General features: G+C 42.7%; 1 protein-coding gene across 1 annotated transcript in view; it reads left to right on the top strand.

The window, feature by feature from the left end:
• Positions 1-24,814, top strand: part of ELOVL6 (ELOVL fatty acid elongase 6) — a 77,675-nt gene extending 52,861 nt beyond the window's left edge. Inside the window, 2 exon segments of the mRNA XM_037381143.1 lie at positions 19,999-20,150; positions 22,152-24,814. Of these exon segments, the coding sequence (XP_037237040.1) occupies positions 19,999-20,150; positions 22,152-22,576 (577 nt within the window). The 3' untranslated portion in view covers positions 22,577-24,814.
• The last annotated feature ends 843 nt before the right edge of the window (positions 24,815-25,657 follow it).

Here is a 25,657-nt window from a genome sequence, read left to right as displayed (position 1 = left end):
GACCATTCAGGGACAAGCGTTGCCCAAGCACTGCAGGACTCACCCTTTCCTCTGCATGTTGGGAAATGAGGCGGCAGGGTGGAAAGGGGAGGGATGAACTGGGGTGTGAGATGTTTGGACTACACAGAAGCACTGAGCATTTAAGCTGCTGGATTTGCTAGTGGGACCAGCTGATGATGAAAATTATGTGACTATGCTTAGAAAGTGTTGCTTTTCTGAGGCATTGAATAGTAGGCAGAAGAGTGGAGAAGGGGAAAAGGCCCAAAATGTTTGCAGTAAAACAGAGCATGAAACCTCTGTAGCTTCCATAGTAACATGGAATCCCATACAAAACTAACCCAAACATAAAAAGCTTTGACTTCTTGCCTGGAAAACAGAGAAAATGCAGAATATTCATTAAAACCTGAGATGAAGACTTCTTATAAAAACTATTAATTGGGACATCCAGTTCCTGGTGTTGCACCACCACTGTCCTTTGTAGGGCCATCAGTCACTTCCAGCCTCATTGACTCCCTTAGCAAGCCGTGCTAGACTTTGAATGCTGTAACTTTTCCAAGTAACTTGGATATTTTTTGCTGGCTTCTCACAAATCTAGGTGTTTCATTTACATATGTTTGGCTTGAAAGACGTTTCTGCTTCCTCTGAAGGTCGATTCAGATAGGTTTAGATGCCAGTGTTCTGCCTGTAGACTTACTATGGATCCAGGAAAATGCTCCTTAACTTGTAACTTTCTGGGATGCTAAAATGCTATGACTTCTGTGATACCTTGCAGAAATTCTAAGTAATGTATTTGTCTGCCATCAGTGGTTGTACTGAGGAAGAAAAACCTGCCCAGAGAGCCCTCAGTATTCTGCCTCAAAGTCAGTGTGAGGTTTTTTTTCTAGAGCCCTTGTTTGTCTCCCTTCTAGCACTTCTACCATTTTACCTGTTTCAGATATCCTCAGAAATAATAGCATTTAGTGGAGGCTGGAAAGATGTGTTTTGGGCCTAAAAAAAAAAAAAAAGGAAATTGCCTGCCAGGCAATGACATGGTCCTTCTTCAGAATATACCCCATATGCCTCACTCTTGCCAAGATCATTTAAATGTGGTAGCAGCTACAGCAGGAAACTTGCCATGCTTATAAATAAACAAAACAGCTACACCACCCTACTGAGCTTGCTGATCATTCAGGAGCTCAGTAAAGAGTGAGTTTTGTGTCAACACTGGCAGCCAGCGGGATTTCTGAGGCAGAAAAGCAGCTTTATTTCCCTTTGGAAGCATCGACTAGTTTTGAACATTTTGTCTCTGGAATAAGGTTACCACTTCTCAGCGAAAACTTTTGTAGAAGCAATGACAGTAAATCTTGCTTTTCACTTGGAAACCACTGAAAACATGATCTTCTGAAATGTTTTGCTGAGAAATTAGTTTGGGATATTTTCCTTGGGTGGTTGTGTTGGTGTTTTGTTTTTTTTTTTCCATAGCAGTTTTGTTGACTTGTTTCAAGCACTCAAGATTTATTATTGTCTGAAATGTTTTCAGTCTTTTGTTTTGTTTTGTTTTGTACCCTTTAATTAAGTGTTTTCACCCAGCCCGGTTATGTACTGAGGTCCTGGGCGAGCAGCTCTGTGCTTCTCCATGTCTAACAGGAACCCGCTGTTAGCAAGCTGACACGAAAGTTCATTTTTCAGTCTCGTAAGACCCCAAGAAAACTGTTGCAGATCCACCTACACAGTCAACCCTGTATTTCTGAATATTTCCTGAGGTTAAAAATCTGCAAAAACACATTGAATATGAGTTGCCAGTTTTATTCATGCCACTTTGAACATAAAGTTAGGATCATTCATTGAATTTTTACTTGGAGTGTATCAAATGCGTCATGCTGGCATCTCTAGGAATCAGCAAAGCTGAGACCAGGACTCTCACAGAAGGGTATGAAGTCATTAATTCATGTTTTCATTATATCTCAGCTGGATTTATGTAGTTCGTTTTATAGGCTGTAGTCTGTGTATGGGTACAAGGAGCTTAAACATGTATTTGATCACCTTGTCTTCACACAAGACAGCAGCGTGGCACCATTTTCACTTTGTCTCCATCCTTAAGGAGATGCCAACAGAAATCTCATGGTCAAGGTACTAACTAGTAATAGTAAAAGGTTGTTTTCCCTAGGGAATACTGTCATGTCAGTGCAGGAGATGAAGAAGCTGAAACATCCAATGTGATGCAATCATTTGTAGGCAGAGGCTAAACCTGACCATGGCTGGTGCAGTGAGAGGAGGAATTTCTCTTTGACTAGCCAAACCACCAACCATAACGCTATTGTCATCACCTGAGATCACTTAGATTCTAATCCAAATTCAGCTATGCTTTATAGCAGTGGTGGAAATCAGTGGATGTCAATACAGGGTTTCCAAATGTCTTCTTCCTGGAAAACACTTTCTCTCAGAGTGGTAGAAATGTTATCAAATGTAGTTGAAAGGTCACTAACTGCCTGCCATAAAGCCAACCAGAGCCTCAAAAGCAAAGTGTTCCAACAGCAGCAGGTCTTACATTTGAAAGACAAAACCAAAATGTCTCACTGGAAGGAGACTCACTTTGCTTTTATGAGACTGGTGTAATTGATTTGTTACTGCAGGCACAGCAGCATTTTATAGAAGGGTTTGCGCTCGTTCTGCAGAGAGCTCCTGACAAGGCGGTCTGAAACACGTCTGTACGTGAGGAACTCAGGACTGAGCTGAACTGGATGGAAAAGACTAAAACATAAGTTTAAAGAAAGGATTTCAGTTGCTTGGATTTGTGACTGAAATACATTCTAGTTATCGTGCCTATAAGTAGGAAAATTGATGAAAAATGATTCAAAGTTATATTCTGTCTCAAAAGATGCCACTCACAGATGCTTGCCGTGGAGATTACAACACAACTTAATTTCATGTGTTGCTGAGCAACCCATCGAACTCTTAAAATACTCTTGAAATTTTATAAAGGTCCTGACAGTGCATTCAAAGAGAAAATGAATTACTGAAAAGGGTAATATTTGCCAAATAACATTAAAATTAATAAGCAGCATTTAAGGTGAATTAATGATCTTCTCTCATAAATTTGAAAGCAAGTGAATTCCATGTGAAACGTTCCCTGTATTAGTAAAGCATGAATGCATATTCTCAGTAGGACATTTCTTAGAACCCAAATTAGTAAAATGCTTAATATATACCTACATAACAATTTATTTCTGTTGGATCATGTTCATCTTCATGTATGTACCTGATTTTCTTATATAACAGATATTGGAAACATCTTTTTGATTACCATTTTGGAGAAGAAGTTGAAAGTTGGGTGAACAGTAGGAATTCAGGCTAATTGGAGAGAAGACAAAGATCCCTTGGATGAGATTTAACAGTTTAAGAAGAAAAATTTCTTTTCTGTAAGCTGAAACATAATCCCAGTAGGGAATTACAAATAATGCTAGGTAGAGTGAATTCATGCATTGCGAAACAAATGCTAGCTGGCATTAAAAAACAGTGTAGAGGTGATAAAAATATATAGACTAAGAGCAGTAAACATGTACTGTCAAGAAGATGCATCTCCAATACGTACCTTACTTTAGGTAAGAAGAGCATCCCGTGACAAATACCTTTATTCCCAGAATTGTAATTGGTGCCACGTGACAAAATGCAGAGCCCATCCTCTGCTGAAATCTCACCTCTTCATTCACTCTGTTGATACTGCTGGGGACTCTGTTGTGTCCATCAAAGTAATTTTGCATGTAAACTGGTTTTACTGTTTTCACCTAATCAAGCCTAATGAACAGTAGACCAGGGATTCACTGTAAGACCTGGCTGATGCTACTTTACAGGAGGTATGGATAGGACTGGCTAAGAATTCCTATGAAAATCTCTTTTTCAGTACTAAACTGGGCCTGCTTTCTTTAAAAACTCCCTTTTTTTTTTTTTTTTTTTTTTTTTTTTTTTTTTTTGTCTGTTCGCTCATTTGTCTTAGTTGCTGGAAAACCAAACATCTTAGCAAAGTGAATTCAATACATTTATTTGGAAAGCAGCTGTTGCACTTACGTTGCCTCTGTTCTCTCCCCACTCTTACAACCAGTGAGGGTGTTGACACTCAGTTTGTCACTTTGAATTATCCCTTCCTCATGAGATCACCCTGTCCCAGCCCACGGGAGCCCTGGCAGGCCACCGCTCTGCATGAATGTCATATTCAAAGCAGGGTCCCCTGCGAGTGAGACTTTTCCTTTCCATTTTAAATGGGGAGCATACTGAAAAGTATATTTAGAGGAATAAAGAACATCCGTGGTGGCTTAAGAAGGGAACTGTGCTCAGGAGAAAGTAGATAATTCATCCAAAAGAAATAAAGCCTCCCATCTGCACCCCTGTGGCGGCACTTCTGCGTTTTACTCAGCCTCGGTACTTGGTTCATGTGCCTGGTAAAAGGTCCTCCCTGTGCAGAAATCCCTGGGGAACAGAAATCTCCATGTATTTTCATCTGCATAAGTCCTTAACAGCTTGTGCTTGATGGAGACAGTGGGAACAAAACACTGAGAGGTGTTAACTTGCATGACCTGTCACATCCAACACTGCGTCTGCGGACAAGCGTGTTAATAAACACTGCCAAACCGAGCAGTGTTCACACGCAGGGTTGCATACGGGTGTCGAGCCATGGTTTATCAAAGTCACTGTTCTGCGACGAGTTTAACTTCTTCTAAACAAATGTGCATCCTTCCTTGTGCCTGTACCATTCAGCATCTTCCCTAGGTGGCTGAATATATCAAATATATTTATTGTTTACTAACTGTAGGCAAATCCCTGAGATCTGAACTTCTCTAGATACTTGCAGGAGTACTGCCCTGAGGAAGACAGAGTGAAAAAGGAAGATCAATGGTTCCATGCCTGTAATTGCCATTAAATTTGTGGAGCTGAGCAGCTCATTACAGCTGTATTATAACTTTTAGCTTCTTTAAGCCTTCTTTATTCTGTCAAATACTAGTCTTTTTCTGTCTCTTAGATTTTGCTTACTTTGTTATCTGCCTGTTTTACAGCTTTAGTGATGGCTAGCTCCATTGGTTGGCTTGATTCTCTGCTAAATCTTTTACTTAATTAGTTTTTGGCTTTATTTGCCTGGGATAATTTCAAACTCCTGAATACATACATTTTGATGCTTTACATGACAGTTACTATACCAACTTGATACATTTGATCCTGTAAGTATCTTTAATTTATCCTGCAGAAATAGGTATGCCACTTTTTGTGGATTATCATTTAAATCACTGCAATATTACAGTTGTTCTAAAATTTTCTTGAGATAATACGGGATACTGAGAATAATTTCAATAACGGCACAGGAACAAGTGCAAATGCCCCTGAAGCATTCATTAAGGATTGCTCAGGAGGTACACAGTGCTTATGAATCCTCATGGGCTACATTAGAGAACCTGAGATAGATTCCTTAATTCTTACGAGATTTCATACCAAACACAGGGTTTAAGTTGAAAATTGATTTTTTTCATCTTTAGTCATTTTGACACAGTCCAAACTTGCTGAAACAAATATCTAAGAATTAGGAAATGTTTCTTGACAGAAAAACACCTCATTGAATATACAGTCTTCACAGGGTGCCAAGGATCTGCAGCTGCAGCAAAAGGCCAGTTATTATTTAGTGATGGAAGAGTGAGTTATTGCTTGAGAAGTAACAGCTTTCATCAAGAAATACTGTTCCTGCAAGTTCCTATGGTCCATGTGCCAGATAATCAGGGAGGAGCATCAGGTAACAGCTCCTTGAGGAGGGCAAGACCAGATGATAGGTAATTACTATTGATTAGCTTGTAACTGACTCTTTGTAGGTAGAGCTGAAATTTTTTTTTTTCATTTGTTGGAAGAAAACAGTTACATGTTTTTCAGCAGTGTATGTTTACACGGGCATCCCTGTAAGCAACTTAGGCTATTCTTGCATATTCCTAGGGTAATGATTGAGTGCAGCTGCCCTGCAGCTTGACCTCTGCTCCTTGTTTATTTCTACCAAAACCCAGTGGGCCTGGAATAGTGACCAAGTGCTTTGTGTAAGACTCTCCATGCAGGTATAACCCTTCCTACCTCCACCAATTATCTTCTCCTCTGTTGCAAAGACTACTTGTAGGAATCTAGCTCTGGCATTTGTTTTTCTGCTATGCTTTATAAGTGGTGCAGGTTCTTCCACTAGCTCATGGGGCTTTGCTTTATAGATTATTTTTGTACTCTGCTCCTCAGGATTGTCTGAATATAGCTAATCCCAGTCATAAATAAGGCAGGTCTGGGGGATCAAATTGCATTTCCTGGAGAGGGAATTCAGGCTCCGTCAGGAGGGACTGGAAGGCGGTAGCTGTGGTAGATTGATTTTTATCCACACATATAAATAAGCCTTCCGAGTAGTAGTCGCAGGAATTGGCAGAACTGTTGATCTTGCCACTTTAGCAAGGGAGAATCAGATGGATTTTACTCTGCTGTGGTGTTAATGTGATTAAAATCACCAGATGACAGTGTCTATTGATCTGGAGCCCTGCAGAGATGTCACTGTTTGGATATGCTTGATGAGGTCCCTGGAGGGGGAAGGAAATAAGTTAAGCCTGGTTTACTTTCCAGTTTTGTCAGTAAAAAGGACAAAGAAATGGTTTTGGGAGCCAGGTGAGTTTCAAGGAGGAAATCTGCCGACGAGAGGGGAGGGCTGAAGGGAGCGGCCCCACATTGAGGGATTTATTGTCGAGGAGAAAAAAAAGACTGATGCAAGGAGCACAGTATCTGCCCTCACTTGAAAACCACAGAGCAAGCTGTCACTTTAATATACCTCATTTTCCTCCCCAGAATTTATCACATGGGAAACTAATAACCACCCAGGCATGTACGCATATGCTTATGGGTATATAAACCTGCACAAATGATCTATTATTTCTTAGAGCCATGTAAAATATTTGCACAATTTTTAAATCACTCTGAGCTGGCCTGGGAGGGTTTCGGTCCCAACTGAAAACTCAAATGATTTGCATTGAAAAGCTTGCTAGGGAGACATCTGGATCAGATACAGTAGAAAAGTCTGAAAAGCAGGGCTTGTGTGTTTGGTTCAGTGATGGGGGTCTTTTTCAGAGATGGAAAGGGAATTGTCTGCAGTTTTGCTTTGTGATTTTGATAGGACTGAACCCAAACCTCAAAGTATGTGTGAACTTACGCAAAGAAAAGTCTCTGCCAAAAAGAGTGATAAAAACTGCAGAGATCAGCACAACTTTTGCTCACACACATGGTACTGAGAGCTAGAGTAGGCCGTTATAAAACACTTGTAGTGCTACTGACCACCAGCTTTTAGGGCGAGCACCACACTGAAAAAAACGGATGTTATTCCTCATCTCCCCCATTTCTTACCTTTTTTTTTAACAAACACTGTGGCTTGGGTGCCACCCTGAATGAGACTCCATCACCTTCAAGGAGGGCAAGGGAGGACTCTGTGGGTGAGCCACAAGACCCATCTGTTTTCCCTCCCAGCTGGGAGATGGGCAGGGGGAGAGGCTGAGTAGTGGCTGGGCAGCAAGCCTTCAGAAGGAAGCTTTTGCTGTTGGGGCTTGTTAAATTCTTGGTGTTCTCATGCCCTTGCAGAGATGGTAATGATTTGTATTAGTGTGTTTTGGAGGCACTCAATTCTGTTATTCAGAGGAGTGGCTTATGTAGAGAGAATCTGTAACAAGCACGTATAACGTAATACAGTGTTGGTACAGTTATTGCTGCGTTCTTGACCATAGCCTAAGTGTATTTCCAAGCTTTTGAGTCAGCCTTAGGATTTTCTGTTGCCCTGTAAAGGAACTGTATTTGAAGCAAGATCCAGCAGAGAGATGCAAACCAGTGTCTTAAATGCCTTTTCAATGGCTCCGCAGAGCCGAGTAGCTGCTCGGAGCACAGTGCTGCTGTTTGAGCTCTGTAGTGCTGTGGCTGGCTGGAAAGATGCCTGCCTTCCCCAGTCTTCGTTTTCCTCAATGTGACTAAGAGCAATGAAATCATGTCATTAAAATAAAATAAAATAATAATTAAAAAAAAGGCACAGGAGAGACTGTTTTAGCAGCATCGTTCACCAGTCCAGTTCAACAGCAGAGCCGTGCGACCGGAGAGATCAGCAGGTGGGATATGCTGGTACGGGAGCTCAAAGCAGGGGAGAGGCACAGGGAGTGCCCATTGCCAGTAGTCACATCCACCTCCTCAAAGAAAATGTTTTCAAAGAGTTGTAAGTGGGAACAAAAGTGTTCATCATTTCAACCTTTCAGGGAGTTGGGAAAACTAAAACCATTTTTTAGTCTAAAACATTTGTGAAAATTGTGCCCTTACTTGCAATCATTTAGTCATTAGGAAGAATATCAATACCTTACAGCCTTTCAGACACTTGGGCTGAAGAGGATGAGTTCTGTGTGCTTTTAAAAGAGTGAGATTAACATAAATGCTCTTAAATGACTGTTTTGTTAATTTTTGAAAACGTGCTTTTAAAGGTATTCAGTTGCCATAGGAAAAAGCTATATCATGGGACTAAGGCTGCTTTCCCGTACTTTTTTCTTGTTCCTTCCCATTGTAAGACAGTAAATAATGTTCTCAAATAATTTTATTAATAGAGTAGGCTTTGGAGGACACAGGCAAAAGGGCATTATTGTGCTTTCAATTATCTGCTGGCAACTGAATTGTAGTAACTAAGCATGTGCTTGTCTGAACATGGTTACAAAAGGGTAAAATATGGTAGCACAAAGCTCCTTCTCTGATTTTACAGTTTTACACTAAAGTTTAGTTTTACCCCAAAATTGCCATGGCAGAATAAGCATCAAATACTTACCGTAGTTCACCAGCACCAGAGAAGACTTGGTAACGTGTTTTCACGTCTGTGCCCAAAGTCAGTTTTGTTAAAGGAAAATATGGGAAAATGATAGCCAGTGTGATTTTTTTTCCCCCCAGTGAAATGAAAACAATTTAGATCAGGAAGGAGTTCAGCGTAGATGCACAGTAAGGTCATGATAGTCCTAAACACCAAACATACAAAAAACAAGCATTGCAGTCCTCTGCAAGATGGACTTTGAAATAATGAGATTTTTTTTCATTTCATAGTGAGAGTTTAGAGTTCTGGTTTTGTCTCTAGTTAACTCACTGGTTATGTCGTCAGGCTTTTCCTTCATAGGCTTGGGTAGATCGAAGCCTTTTAAAATGAACTTCCCACAGAATCAGTTGCTGCTGAATGGGATTAAAACCTGCGTTTTTGTAGTTCTGTCAACTGAGGGCAATAGTAAAGGAAAACATTTTTTAGGAATATTGGCACTGATTTTTCCACCTCACTAGCGTGGTTTTTGTACCTGCCCATGTCGCAAGGAGTTAGGCACTTCCCACTGTGGATTCTGATCCGTACCTGATTTTTACGTGGAGTTCACTGGTGCAAGTAAGGGCATCAGCAGGGAACATTAATACAGAATGACTACAATAGTTGGAACAACTGCAAAGATTCCACGAGGGAGAAGAATTCAAGTATTTTCTCCTGTGGCAAGGTCAGCTGCTGGGGTCTGGTCCTATGTGAATTCAAGGGGTGGGGCAGTGAGGGGGAGATAGAAGCAGGGATGCTTTTAAAACTCACTCTGTGGGCTCATGTTCTCTGTGGCTGGTGTCCAGCTGTGTCAGGCCAAATCCACCCTGGTATTTGCCTCATATGTCAAGGGAAAACAGAGGGAGAGCAAGAGTCTGATGGAGTCTGTGGAAGGCACATCTTCCTCTTATCTCGTCTTCTGGCTAGGTCAGGAATTTTTCAGCTGTTTGTGTTTCTAGGACAGCACAGCTTTGTAAACTTGCACCGTATTTCTGCGCAGTGCTCTGTATTTTTAGGTCTTGAAAGCATACTGCCAAAATATTAGATGTGCAGATAATGAAAATGTGATGTTAAGAGGTGTAACAACACTTTATGTCTATAAACTATTTATCTTTAAAAATGTAAGTGTATCTTGGGTAATTAAGATGGAGGGTTTGGGACTTGAAGGTTTAGAGAGTAACTTTAAAAAGTGAAAAGAAAATCTATGGTAGATCAAAGGACTCTGAAGAAAATTCCTCTGGCTGGAGCGTGTTTACTGTAATTCAGTAATACTGTTTTTACTGATACAGAGTGAGTTCAGATCTCTTTCTGCTTACATCAAATGGACCTCGTGGGTAGGGCAGTGAACCACAGCTCGTGATGTTGCACATCATTTGTCATCCTGGCTCAGACACAGATTTTTGACAGGACATTTAAATTTCAGTTTGCCTCACCTCTCTGTCTTTGAAATGGGTCTTATGCTTAGCCACCTTACGAGACTGTCACAAGGGTAAAGGCCATTAAGGGCTGTGAAATACTCACAGATAAAATGCTAAGTGCCTTGGAGGTACCAACACAGACAGAAGTCTGAAGGAAGTTAGGTCTGAACCTGAAGAGACACCAGCTCCTAAGCCTTTGTACATGGTGGTTCTTCATCCAGGGATATCTGATCTAAAGCAGTTGCTGGCCTGAATATTGTTGAGGCATTGGTAACTGTGGGACAGCCCAAGCTGGAGGTGGTAGGTCAGTTGGCTGTTGGAAAGCAGACGAGACCAAAATTTTGGTACGACAACAAGAAGGTTTGCTCTGTGGAGAGAATTGAGATGTCCTTTTCGTCACAAGTGGATTCGGTGAGGAGACAGGGTCTTTCTTGGAGGTTCCTGGATCAGTTCTAAGAGGTAAAACAGGGAAATGCTTTACCAGTGTTTTATAAGAACAGTCTTTCTGCAGGGTTGGGTCTCCCTCGCTCCATCACTAACCTTGCTTGAAAATTGCGTTGCTTGAAAACACTTCAGAAATGTTGAAGGATGATGAAACAACAGCCTAATTACATTCATTTTCTTTGCCATTTCTTATAAAAATAATGGTTGGGATGATTTCATCAGCTGTAATTTGAACTCTAGGATATTTGAACCAGGATAGAGAACTCTTCTCTAGGATTTCAAGGTAACTTACTGTTAAGAAGTCCTTTCTTCTAAATGCTTGTAAAATGCTTCATAAATGTTAAATTTAGAGTTAAGAGGGACCAGATCCAGAGTCAGCACTATTCTTTTTCAAACTTTTTTATCACTTAGATGAATACCATATCACTGAGTATCCTTCACTGACCCAGAGACTGATTAATTTAGAAAATATAACCCTCAGTTCCAGAAACCTAGCAAAATAATAACCAGGTGCAGACTTACAAAGCTGGTTCTTCTAGTCAGTTGTTAATACATATGAATATTTCATACAGACTGTCCTTGTGTCACATTGACCATTTAGGATGGTGGGTGCCAGATCCTTTTCTGGGCTGCTTTTCTGTGAGGTTAGAGGACATGTCATATTGCGCTGACTTAGCCACAGCTCTCATTAACTCCTTGAGATCAAACTAAGAGCTATTAATTCCATGTAGGTCACTGAACAACAGCCAAATGATATCTTTCAGTCATTGCCAGCATTTCATTTGTACTTAATGATCTGTTTCTTAGTGTATGCTTTCTCACTGCACAGTAAAAATATCATGATTTTGTAATCAAAGCTAAGCCTAAAGCAACCTGTTTAAATACAAGAAGATCCAGGATTTTATGGAACTGCATTTGAATACAATCAAGGCAAACTAAGACAGGAGTCACATCTGAGATAACGTTTAGGCAATCTGACAGCCTTTTAGTGAAACTATATATTAAAATTTTCATAGGCTTAATTAATTCCTCCTCTCTTTTGAGGAGTTTATTCCATCTGGAAAATCCAACTTTTTTTTAATACTGCACCATCACGTATTGCATGCTGACCAGTGAAGGGAGTGCTGTTCCTCCCTTCCCCCTGCAAAGCTGGCCAGATATGGATGAATGTGCACATCACTGTTAAAAAAAAAAAAAAAAAAAAGAAAAAAAAGAGAGAGTTAAGAGATGATTTGTTTAAAACAAAAAAAAAAGGGGGGGGGGAGGAACAGCTGCAATGAAAAAAATAAAGGGGGGAGGAACAGCTGCAATGAAATCTAGGCAGTCCACCAACACTCAAGAGCAGCTTGGGTGTCAGAAAGCAGAGCAAAGCAATTGTGAATTCTGGTGGATTGTGCTGCTCCTGTGCGACATTCCTGCCCATGGCCACCCCCGCCCCTGGTAAGGGGGGCCTGCAGGACCCACCTTCACCCTCTGTGAAACTCAGTGAACATGTGCCCATGGACTCTTTAAGTTTAAGGAAACTTAATTAGCCAGGAAACATATTTCTCACTCACCCTGTGCTTCCCTATGCTGGAAAGTTGGTGTGTGATGGAAGGTCTCGCCAGTCACTCCCCATGGTGGAATGAATGCTGTCTCTGTTGGGCAGGCTCTTGGGGAGGCTACTCTCATGGTTTTAATTCTTCTGCCAGCCTTGAAACAGTCTGGCATGTCTATCCACATAACCGTTTTGGAACAATAGGCTTAAAATAAGTACCTAGGCACCAGTAAAAGTCAGTAGGCTGTTGGTCTGTAATTCTGGTCAGCACAAACCAGACCCTAATACCCTTTCCTCATTTGATACCACCCAGATAACCACTTTAATCTGGACATCCCCTTTAATTGTGGCTCAGCTTTAAAAAGAAACTAGCCTCACTACAGCCATGTCCTGGGAGAACCGGAAAAAATGAAGTTTCTCTTTATTTTCCCCCACAGATTATGAGGGCAGACTCCTATAAACCTCCCCATTTAGGTGCTAAAATTTTGTTTGGCAGTCTTCTCTTTTAGCAGTTTCACAGGGTACTCTGATCCTGTGGGACCACTGTGAAGTACAAGCACAGGTTTTAGGTGGGCCAACAGTTCATTAAATCTTCCATCTTTCCCACTGGTTTGATAGTATAATCACCATAGTAATGCAAAGCAGCAAGCACACTGTGATCTGACTACCTCACCTGTCTACATGGAGAATAGTTTAGATATATCTTTAGATACATCTTCTTTTAACAGAGCTGTATGTGTAGTGTGCAGTCGCCCTACAAGTGCATATTCCTGGAACTACTGCCCTGTTCATGAGGCAGGACCTGTCCCTGTGTGCTTCCTCCCTGGAAAGGGCCATTTCCCGACGCTGGTCTGCCGCCTTCATCTGAAGTCATCTCAGAAAAGGCAAGCTTGGGGAAAAACCTTCCCTCTGCTGGTTTGCAAGGCAAGGGGCCCCTTCAGTGCTTGCATCCTCCGGAGGTGCCTTTGTGCCTTTTGAGTCAGCCAAAACTACTGTTCCTTCTCACACGGCCAAAGCAGGGTTTTGTGGGAGGCAGACAGAAATCTCCTACAAACAGTTTTAATTTCTGGCAACAAAATCCATCAGTTTCTTAAGCCGTCACCTAGCCCTGTCCCTGCTGTGTTATCCGCTTGGTTCGTATAATTGATGGGCTGGGACTCTGGGACCACATTTCATGAGCCTGCAGAAGGTAAGAGTGATTTGAGAAACTTGCCCTTACCAGGTGGAGAAGAAAAGCTTTATAAATACAACCAAAAACCTACAGAACAAACCTACCGGTCATTTTGCAAAATTGCAAACTTATTTTTAGGAATTAATCGAAGAGCACAGTGAGCAATGGCTGAAAGATGTGAGACATTCGTTCACATGGAGATGCACTCACCTCGGAATATGCTGCTTGATAATACCAGGAGTTTTTTGAGTTTTGTTACTGATTTGGAGGTAACTGCTCCATTGGGGAGCTCAGAGCTCTCTGATGAAGGTGGCTTCAGCTGCATTTCTTTTTCAAGAAACTTAGTTCAGAGAATAGTTTCTTTTATAGATGCTTTCTCTTGCATTTTCCCAGTGTCAGTTCGTATTTTACATACTTTCTGTTGCAGAAATGTTCTGTTGCCCTTTTACAGTAACTGCTTTCTCTAGGGATGCTCTCGGGCTACCCTGCTGCTCTGACCTGCCAGACCGAGGGGTCGCTGCGCATCCCGCACTCCTGTGCCACACCATCCGCAGCACACCTTGTTCCTCTTTTCTGAGCACCGCAGATTTTAAATCAGAAGGGCCCAGAAAGGCCATTTTAATGTGTTGAGACCAGCTCTTCAGCAGCACAAGGGAAACTTGATATGACAATGAAATACTCCTGCTCAATGGTGAATGCGGTTTGATTTGTTAAGAAGGAAGGTGTAGGAAGCTCCGTGTTCTTCACCTGCTGACCTTTGCACGTTTCTTTTGAAGTCAGAGTGCTTCCTCTGTAAATATTTTGCACACTAAAATGAAAAAAAACAACAACAACAAAACAACCAAAGAACCCGCTTCCCTGTTTTCTCACTGTTACAGTATGAGCAGGCTGCAGTCTGAGGGCTGTGACTGCAGGTAAGGTGACCCCGGCTGCTCTCCCAGGACCTCCGTCTGTTCAATGTGGGTTTCATGGAGGAGGGCCACACGCCACCACCCCCCTGTCCTCCCAGGGCACCGACTCACCTGCTGGGGCAATTGTGACTTGCCATGTAAGCAGGTCGGGGCAGAATTAAGATTTCTTCTCCCAGTCTGGGAGCTGGGGCCAGACCTGCCGGAGCTCTGGCTGAGTGCCCAGTCAGCTCGCTGCCAGACCAGCCCAGCACACCCGCGGCAGAGGATGGTCCGACACCTCGGAGACCGGTTAAACCAGCTGGGCGCCTGTTATTTGGGCTGTGCTGAACAGGCCGTGGGCCTGGGTAAGGGGGGCTCTGCTTGAAGTCCCTAGCAACCAACACTTAATTCTGTGCAGCGCAACAGGTCTCGTTGTGGGCTCCCTGCTGCTCTCTGCTGTGTCTGTGTACGCAGGGTGGCATGCTTTTGAAAGTCAAGATACTCCACTTTTGACATGTAGCTTGTAGCTAACATATTTTGCGTTCACCTTAGCCATATTCAAGACTTTTATCCCCTTTAAAGCCGTCTTTACTTAGTTCTGCAGGTACATTTACATGGTGTGTTTGGTTAGTTGAAGGGTCTTTTTTAAGACGCAAACCAGAGCAGAGAATTTCTGCACTGTGATTATCACTGCACTAAAATCCTTTAGGAAATGTTGCTGTATTCTGTGCTGACCTTTTAATTTTATTTTTATGCTGAAGTCACATTCCCTGCTCAACTCTGCAGTGTTGATCCTGGACCAGGATGTCCAGAGGTGTCAGGGGCCAGCTGCAGTTGTGGGTCTGCACAGAAGGCAGCCCTAGCAAAAACGAGCAGCATCTTCCTCAGTGCAAGGAGGAGCTGAGCCTGCTACAACGGCAGCTGGAGTTGAAGTCTTGGAACTACCTACTCCCTGAGAGCAGGCTTTTGAGAAACAAGTACTTCACTCCCTTCTGGTAAGCAGGATAGAGGTAACAGAAAGTAGTAACAGACTGCTTGCTATGGCTACTAATGCCTGCTTTGTCTTCCCATCAGGTAGCTCCCCAGCTCTCATTTCACCCCTTCTTCATGCTGTGCCTCACCCATGCGTGGGATGTGTTTGCAGCCCTCTGAATTGGGTTTGCATGGCAAGGTTTTGGTAGCGGGGGGCTACATGAGTGGCTTGTGTGAGAAGCTGCTAGAAGTTTCCCCTGTGTCTGACAGAGCCAATGCCAGCCGGCTCCAAGACGGACCCACCACTGGCCAAGGCCAAGCCCGTCACAGCAGTGGTAGTGCCTCTGGGACAGCGTATTTAAGAAGAGGGGGAAAAAAGCCCTGTGCAATTGCAGCTGAAGAGAGGAGTGAGAATATGTGAGAGCAGCAACCATGCAGACACCCTGGTCAGTGAGGAAGGAGGGGAGCAGGAGATGCTCCAGGCACCAGAGCAGATTCCCCTGCAGCCCCTGGTGAAGACCATGGTGAGGCAGGCTGTCCCCTGCAGCCCATGGAGGTTAACGGTGGAGCAGACACCCACCTGCAGCCCACGGAGGACCCCACACCAGAGCAGGTGGATGCCTGAAGGAGGCTGTGACCCCATGGGAAGCCCGCACTGGAGCTGGCTCCTGGCAGGACCCGTGGCCCCGTGGAGAGAGGAGCCCAGGCTGGAGCAGGTTTGCTGGCCGGGCCTGTGACCCCATGGGGGACCCAGGCTGGAGCAGTCTGCTGCTGCAGGGCTGCACCCCGTGGAAGGGAGACATGCTGGAGCAGTTGGTGAAGAACTGCAGCCCACGGGAAGGACTCACGTTGGAGCAGTTCGTGGAGGGCTGTCTCTGGGGGAGAGAACCCACAGTGGAGCAGGGGAAGAGTGTGAGGAGTCCTGCCGCTGAGGCAGAAGGATTGGCAGAGACAGCATGGATGGACTGGCTGCAGCCCCCATTCCCCATGCCGCTGGTGGGGAGGACAGAGAAAATCAGGAGTGAAGTTAAGCTCAGGAAGAAGGGAGGGGTGGGGAAAGGTGTTTTAAGATTTAGCTTTTACTTCTCATTATGCTACACTCATTTGATTGGTAATAACCTGATTTCCTGAGGTTGAGTCTGGTTTGCTGATGACAGTAATTGGTGACTGATGTCTCCCTGTCCTTAGGTCAACCCACGAGCCTTTCGATGTATTTTTCTCTCCCCTGCCCAGCTGAGGAGGGGAGTGACAGAGCAGCTTTGGTGGGCACCTGGTGTCCAGCCAGGGTCAACCCACCACAGCCTTGTTTGAAAACAAGTTTATGAAGAAAAAGTATGTTTTTATTTTACTCGTAGTTATGTTTTGATGGTATTATGGACAGTAAAATATCAGTTGGGCATTTGTTAATCTACCAGAGAAGTCACTGCCTGAGGGGAAGAGAATGTAGGACATTTTGAGTCTGAATAGATGAGAAAGCTGCATTAGCCAGTGCAGTTTGTTTCTGATCAGTCTCTCTGGTTGCAAAAGGCTGTAATTGTACAGTAATTCACTGGTACCTTGTTTCTGAAATCCGTACAGATGATTCCCACCAGACAGACTGCTTTGGTAAGCAGTTCATTTCAATACCTCACAAAAGCTAAAGCAGAGAGCAGGGCGAGGACAAAATGAAGCAGAAGTGATTTACTGAGCAAGCAATGTCATAACTCTGCTGCACATCATGTCTTTGCAAGATAGAAATTTGTTGGTTGATTTTACCTTGCAGAATAAACAAGATTAAGTGTCATAGGCACAAAAAGCAGTCCTGGCTCTCTGGGTCCAAGGCACATTTGCAGATGCATGTTAGATCTTTTTCTGTCTCCAGTGGTGTGTGCTTGTTGGCAAGGTAGTGTTTTGGCATGCAGCACATCTCATAAACAGGTACATGCTCATTGCGTCTATTTAGGTAATTAGAATCAGTTACTTCCAGTTTGCCATCCTCCTTATTTATAAAGCCTTCCCCTGTGAATTATGCAAATATGTAACTTGATTTTTTACGGATCGAAAATCCAGATTAGTCTGACTCACACCATAAAGAGCAGTAGCTGGAGTCGCTTCTAGGGCCATGGAACCAGAGGAAACCAATATCCTGTGAGATTATAGAAAAGTGTGTGTGTGCGCACACACACAGAGCAAAGTGAAACTCTGTAATCCCCACAGGGCAAATACTCTTTGGCTCTGTTATCAGTCCAGATTAAATCCCTGGGTGTCCCTACTCAATCACTTACAGTTAAGTCAATGTTTGCCTGTTGCTTGAACAAGCACTCTTCTCATCTGAGTTCGTGTTCATGGCACAGAATTTTCTTCCGTTTTAAAACTTGAATAATAAATGACATTTTAGAAAAGCAATACAGCTTCTGTACAAGGAAAGGCATATGGCTCGCAGCTGTTTGTTTTCATAATTTTAAATTTCCTTTTTTGCCCCCCATTTTAATGTCAGTACTGAGTTACTTGCTAATGGGAGAACCGGCGTATCATTAGATGTTCTGTGTGATCTTCCTCCACCCAGTTTTGCCACCACCTAAAACACAGGAGCAAGCAGCAGCCTGCCCTGACTAGCTTGAGGAGTTCACTGCCTCGGGAAGTGATCAGATCACATCTCTGTCAGGATCTCCTGTCTTCTTGGGAATGAGCAATGCAACTGCTGAGAAAAAAAAGGGCATGTGTTAAATGCCAGAGAAAAGGCACAGAACGAGTTGCATCTCATTTCAAAACTTCTGCAGGCTTTGGCACTCTCTGCCGAGTTAAAAGGATCCCTGAATGACGTGAGAAAAGCATGCTGAGGGAGCATTTCTGGGAGAGAACAGCCCTACATGGAGAAGATGCACTGCAGGCTGCATAGATGCTAAGGATACTGCACTGTCTCTTCTGCATGCAGGGGTGGATGGACATGAAAGACTGCAATGGCTGTCTTGCATAAGCCTGGGAATATGCACATTGCTTTGTGCAGTGCTAACAAGAAAACAGACTCAGCCAAACTCCTTCAGAACACCTGTACCACAGCAGGATGGTTGTTTATTTGCATGTAGCACAAGAGAACTCACATGGAAGTAGAGCCCATGAACAAATACCACCATATAAATAGCAGATAGTAATGGTGTGGGAGCTAGGATGTAACACTTCTCCCGGGGCATGACCTGGCTGTAGAGCTCCATCTGTGATGCCACTGATAGAGCCTGTAGAGCACCAGGCAGCATGGTGCTCCTTTTGGTTGCAGAGTGCATGAAGTGGACAGGGGAGAGCAAAGTACGTTGCTCCTTAGCAGCAGACAGGTTTGACTGGGTATATCAATGCTGCAGATTTTAAAAATCTAAATACTTTGTGCAAAATCTATAAAAACTTAAGTCAATAATTTTTATCCTCTGCAAGCTTTACTTGAACCCTCTATTCTGACCGAGCACCATAAAAACTGCCATAGACCTCAACATTTGAGGCTGCCTTGATGATTTTAAAGCACATTTTTTAAAGAATACTGACTTCACAAGACAAGGACAGGTAACAGAGAATCTATAACTTCAGATGAACTGTTCCTTATTTCACACACACTGCATAAATGGCAGCTTGCATTGCCCACATGTGTCTGCACATTGATTTTAGGTGGCTTGGTTTGCTTGCTGTCATGTGATGGTCACGAAATGCACCAAGGCAGAGCAGGAACCAGAGGATTCATGAGTAGGACAAGGTCACAAAAAAGTTGGAGGGGAGATAGGATGGAGCTTGGTAGAGATGCAGGGACATATGATGTAGGCATAAAGTGAGATACACTCAATCCCAGAGGAGATTGAGGCTTCCTTTGCTCTGTTTTTCTGGATGCTGCTTGTTTCACCCAGTATTTGTCACAGCTTTTGAGAGGCCAACAAGCTACAATGGTAGACAACGGGCAAATACCTTCTTGCCATAAAAGTGAGGCAATTCCTTCTGCAGAGCTCCTCGCTGCTGAGGCAGAAGTCTTTGTTCCTTACATCAGCTGCATGTCTTTTGTTATCTGAACCTATCCCCTCTGTAATTGCACAAATTAATACCATTGCAAATCTCTTGATGTTTCTCATTTATGGAACACTGTTACCTTGTATCTCTCTTGAGGTTGAGGGTAAATCTGCTGTTCATGACTTGAGTGAACAAGATTCCTCTGTTAGCAGTGACCTGTTAAGAGATGAAGTCAGCATGTGCACCAAAACACCAGCCCTGACTGAAAGCCCCCGTCAAAATCTGTGTGCCCTACCTGGGTTTGAGTATGCTCGGAGCTCCTGTAGGTGTAACAAACGCAGGGAGAGAGGAGAGAAAACTGAGGAAATCAGGAGGAGGAACTGGTCCTGATTATGTTGATGACAGCTCTTTATCAGCTCATTTCTTGTAGTTTCCCAGCCATCAGCAATCAAAACTCTGCATGTTGTTTTCAGCTGAAGCAGATGTCTCCTGGTGCCTCTGAAAACTTAAGGGTTATTCCTGTAATAATGAAATAAAAAACGTTGATGTTACCATTCCAGACTAACCAGGGACTGCAGCTGTAGTACAGTTTACAAATCTGAGTTCAGAATAACTTCCTAGAAGCCAGCAGAGTTGCTCCAGCTTTGAGGATGTCTCAAACTTATTATTTCAGCAAATTTATGGCCTTTTTCTCATAATGATTGGAAGCAATGGCATGTAGTTTTCAAGTGTCCACTCAACTTTCTTCATTTTCTCTTTTTATTCTGAAGTATATTTGGTGCTGTCCGAACTGGTGCTTACATGCTGTACATTTTGATGACCAAAGGCCTGAAGCAGTCAGTGTGTGACCAGAGTTTTTACATTGGACCTGTGAGCAAATTCTGGGCATATGCATTTGTGCTAAGCAAAGCACCTGAACTAGGTGAGTACCCTCTCTCTCTTTCCTTCACTGTGAGTATTTTCAGTAGAAATGTCTGTGCAGGAAGCACAAGAAGGGTCTCAGTGCTGTCGAAATCTTGGTTTAGTTTTAGAAAAACTGAGTAAACAAAAGCAACCTCAAACTCTGCATGTGTTAGTCTCTAGAGGTTAAGTCCAGCTTGGCTGAAGTTAGAGCAACATGCAGTTGAATAAGACCATTCCCAGCCCAGGAATAAACTGCAGTGATTGTACACAGCAGGGCAGTCAAGAGATAAGAGCAATCTGGTCCATACCTCTTCCTTTGCTACTTGTAGGCAAATACGAGTAGTGTAATTGGCAGTCACTCACTCCACGGGTACAGAAGTGAAGGGTGTGCTACAGCAGCTGTGTCAGCAAGAGGCTTTGAGTCAGGTTCTGCCTCTATTCTGCAGCATTTGTCCTTAAATACATGTGTAGGCGTACAATTATGAACAGTAATGTGCTTCCTCCCTAAACATTGAAAGCTGTGGCTGTCTGCTTCCTCCAAATAGAAACCAATTTCCCATAATATCCCTAGATTTTCCAGTCCTGATTCTTATACAGTCCTGTGTCTCCAGCAATTTTTTTGGTAGGGATACTTAGGAGATACATGCCAAAGCCAACTTAATAGCCATGTGTCCTCATCCCGTGACATATTAGTGTGAGAAAGGATTGTTTTAATGGAAAGGAGGAGGCAGTGATTTAGCAGCCCTCCAGTTTTCGTTTTGGAGGATGTCCTTACTAAATCTCAAAGGGCTGCAGCACTCCCTGTGATCAGGTGTAAAGCAAAAATAAGTCTTTACCTTTCAACAGAGAATTTGATGCAGCAAATTATAGGACAGCAATTCATCAGCATAAAAACTGGAAAGAGACAGACACCAGTTGCCTTGCTGGGTCAGAATCCCTTGGCTTCTTGCTGCTTAAATGATTGCAGAACCGCAGAAATGTAGCTGTTAAAACTGGAAGACATCAGCTAGAACTGCACAGCAACAATAAATTGAACATATGATTACTTATAAAAATGTGAGTTAACATCTTGCATCTGATGAAGTAAACAGTAGCATTATGGCTTATTACTAACCTTCTGCAGACAGTGCAGTTTTGGTTCCACCCATCATTAATATTAATGATTTGGATTTCTTGGTGTATATATATAGGTAGAATTAAGCCCCCAGATTCAAATCTCAGGGAACTTTTTGGAAACACTGTGTCTATAACAATAGAAAACAAGTAGCATACGTATATGCATGTGTCTGCTTGAGGTGCTTGGTGCAATCATGAGAAGCAGAAAGAAGAAAAAAGGAGGAAAGAGAAACAAAATTTACTTTTCTACAATAGCAACGTGAATTTGCAGAAACAGATGTGCACTTCAACGTAAACCAAATTTCTTTCTGGAATTCTTTTTTCCTGGCAGTTACATACGTTTCGGTATTGTAGGTTGCACATACAGTAGCTTTTTGCGTAGTAGCTCAGAAGGCTCTACTGAGTTTAACTAGGTTCAGTTTGCAGGTAGGCATTTGAATCAGAGGACGCTGTGCTGCTTCCTCTTCAGATTTTCTGCTCTGCCGAGCTGCACTTCTCTTCTAGTCACAGTTTATAATGGACAGTGTCGCAGTCAGAGATGATGCACGTACATCCACCTATCTCACCAAACGGTCACGGATTATGTTTGCAGCAAATGGCTACCAGGTAAACCTATGGAGTTTTCAAATGGGTTATCCACACAGGAAAATGTGGACACACTGGGTTTCCAGAGATCGCATAGAGATCAGGAGCCAGGCTGGCTCTCGGATCAGACAGGCTCTTGTATTTAGAGCTGAGGTGTTTTTTTACATGCTCTAAAATAGTATATATTCCTGCAACAGCAAAGGGAAGAGAGCACTGAGGTAATTATGGAATTGTTCAATATGTTTCTCATTTCCTCCCCTCCTTTTTTTTTTTTCTTTTTTTTTTTTTGTTTTTGTTTTGTTTGTTTTTTATGTTACAGGTGATACAATATTCATTATTCTTAGGAAACAGAAGCTCATCTTCTTACACTGGTACCATCACATTACTGTGTTACTTTATTCTTGGTATTCCTACAAGGACATGGTGGCTGGCGGTGGCTGGTTCATGACCATGAACTATGGAGTACACGCCGTTATGTACTCTTACTATGCCTTGAGGGCCGCTGGCTTCAGAGTCTCACGCAAGTTTGCCATGTTCATCACCTTGTCGCAGATCACTCAGATGTTGATCGGTTGCGTGATCAATTACCTGGTCTTCTCCTGGATGCAGCAGGGCCAGTGCCATTCCCACGTGCAGAACATCATCTGGTCCTCTCTCATGTACCTCAGCTACTTTGTGCTCTTCTGCCATTTTTTCTTTGAGGCCTATATCGGCAAAACCAGAAAAGAAAGGAAGGTTGACTAGTGGTAGGAACAAGAAGCCATAGCTCAGGGTCATCAAGAAAAACAAAAGTATAAGAAAAGAAAATGGCACAAGGAAACACATTCATGTATGGTGCAGCTAAAACTTGGCAGCTTAGGGAAAGTTAGGTTGGTTTAACCCAGTAAGTTTATGATCCTATCATGGTGAGGACTCACTGAATTCTACTCTATCTCAAAGGACTGCTGATGAAAGAGAACTTCCTTCTTGTACCTGTCTGCTCTAGAAAAGAAAGGAGAAAAGAAAGAAGAGAAAAAAAGAAAAGAAAAAAAAAAAAAGAAAAAAGAGAAGAGAAGAATAAAGAAGAGAAGAAAAAAGAAGAGAAGAGGGGGGAAGAGTACAATAAATAAGCAGTGTGTTTCCCCAGGGTGGAAGAGAGACTTTAAAAAAAATAAAGTTTCTAAATCCTTTCTAATAATTTTTCAGCATTAAACTTGAACAAAACAAAGTAGAGAGGTGACAAAAAAAATCTGTCTATGATAACAGTAAGATTGCAAAATTAAAATCTTTTCCATAGAATGTTGATACCTTTAGCCAAAATGAAACCCAGAAGGATGTTTCCTGCATGGGAAGTGGCTGAACTCCACACTGTGGTCATGAATGGAAAAGAGAAGAGATTGATTTCTCCGCTATGTACTCTGCCAGGGAAACAGATCTGGGATGCAAAGTCAGCTCCCTCAGAAGGCGGAAAGGAGCAGTACTTTTACAAGAGTTTAATGTGAAAAGATGTACTGTTGCAATACATATCTCAGAGTGCATTTTCCAAGTGCATTTTTCAGTTAAAGGCAAGGAATTTCTGCAGCAGGATAAGTCATAGAGGGTTAAATCAATCAATATTTGCTAAATTACCAGGGGCTAATAGCAGAATGATGTTCAGGAAGGAGAGGGAGACAACTGCCCTCGTGATTTTTAGGAATTATCTGTTAATCTCAATTTAACCCACAGCAACACCGAATTAAACAGGGGAAATCGGAAGAAATCCTAGTTAGCAAGAAGAGAGTGATACATCTGCCCACTGTTTTCAGAACAGAGCCCTGTGGTACAATACGGATTCTATATTTTTGTGGATGCAAGGCTACCTGCCTGGCGGGAAGAGATGGCAGGACTGCACGACATTAGGTAACACTGTGCTTCTGCATCTGCCTCCTGGGCAGTGCAGAGATGTTCAAAGTGCCCTCCTCTGGTTATGTGGAGCTACTACTACAAAACATACTTGGAATAGGTTTTTCTCGGTTTGTATAGAAAAAAACGAGTCTAAACGGAGTAACTTTGCTGCAGCAGCTTAACTCTAAAGTCCAGAGAGAATTATCCTTCATTAAATATGTATCTCTCTCTCTGCAGAATCTGTACTGTAACATCAGACTGACCACTTCAGGAGACACTTCCTTCTCTGAAGTCAGCTACAGATATAAGGAGAAACGTATTTCACTCTGAACCTTAGAGAGTTAGTTGAGAACAGCCATATTCTTTCAAAGACAAGTACATTGCATTATCTGTGATACTCCAGTCCTTACAAAGCCAAATAAAAATGTGTAAAAGTTCCTAGTATTTCAAAGACGCAAGTATGTAAACTTGATGTTAAATGTGTTAATGTAGTATTCTAAATTGTATCAGTTAGGTAGTTTAACTAAACAATTAGAAGAACTAGATCAACAAGATAGGGACTGCTGTTCTGCATAGGATATACACACACCTATAACTACACCCATATACACATTCTGTGAATTGTCAACAAGAAAAAAAAGAAGCCCAGTGGCAGAGAATCACGTTTCCTGGCTAATGCAAAAGATTGTCATTATCTTTCTTGCTTTAATTTGAGATTGTACAGTACAAAGGGTATTTTTTTTTAATTACGATTTTTAGCTTTAATTGTGCTGTCATTCATGAAACAGAGCTGCTTTAGTATCCTGTTAAAAGATGACAAGGGCTTTCGGTGTCTCATTATATACAAAAGAAGAACAAATAAAGTTACATTCCATGTTACGTGAATGGTCTTACAAGTCAAAAAGCCTTTGCAGGCTGAAATCATGATTACAACAAGCAGAAAATGAGTTTACATTTGTGTTATTTAAGTTATTGATGTGCTGACGTTATTTTATGGTACACAACAAATAGCAAAATGTGATATGCAGTAATGAAGCTATGATACTCATTAATAGGACTACTGTATACGTGGAAATATTAGACAAAACCAATTAAATGTGTAAACCATTTTGTTATACAGCTTGGGAGTAGATAATTATAATGCTGAATAAGCCTTCTTCCTCATGCTTAATTTTGCCCTGGCTAAGAAGCAGGTTAAGACAACTGGTTAAGAGCAAAAAAGGCAAAATTAAAGTCGATGAGAAGCATTGGTAGAAGCCCACCACTGTGCCATTTAGACCCTCAGTCCTGTGTGTCTTAGGTCTCTCAAATAAAGCAGGAGTCCAGTGTCCAGAGCTGAAGCTGGAGCAGAAATTTTGGGCCCTGTGAAGTTAGTGGAGGCTTTGCTCTGCTTTGGACAGAGCCAGTGTGTCCGGCTGCCTTTGATCCGAGCAGAGGGAAAGGAGCCGCGCACACCTCCTGTTCATTTGAGGCTTATGGCCAGTGGCTTTTAAGTAATTTATAAATGATATTGATAAACTTTATCAATAAGAAGTGACACCACTGCAAGGCAAGGACTCACAGCCCAAGTTAAACAGAGGCAGAAAACAGGATGGGTTGCAACCAACCTACCACGTTTCGTACATTGTTTTTCCTTAATTGCGTAAGACGGAAGAAAAACCCCTACACTTGTGCATGCTGGATGCCAATGCTGGCAGTGCCGACACTGACTTCAGCAGAGCAAGAATTTCACCTGCTCTTACCCCCATCCTCTCAAAGCCCTCGTGGGTACCTCTGCACCGTTCCCAGTGCCTGCTCCCTGATGTGCCCACTGCCCCACCAGCTGGGGCTGGGCGAGCGAGGGCCACCTTTCTTACTGCCTGGGAAGTGGCTCCAGTGCAGAAACCAGCCCAAGCAAGCTCCTCCTCAGAACGCAGTGCAGGCGTACCTCGGACATGCAGGGGCAACTCGGCGCTGAATTCA

Source organism: Falco rusticolus, chromosome 1, assembly GCF_015220075.1.
Source record: "Falco rusticolus isolate bFalRus1 chromosome 1, bFalRus1.pri, whole genome shotgun sequence".
NCBI classification, from domain to species: Eukaryota; Metazoa; Chordata; class Aves; order Falconiformes; family Falconidae; genus Falco; species Falco rusticolus.
Note: the sequence above shows the minus strand (reverse complement) of the source record. Positions and strands in the feature narration are given on the sequence as shown.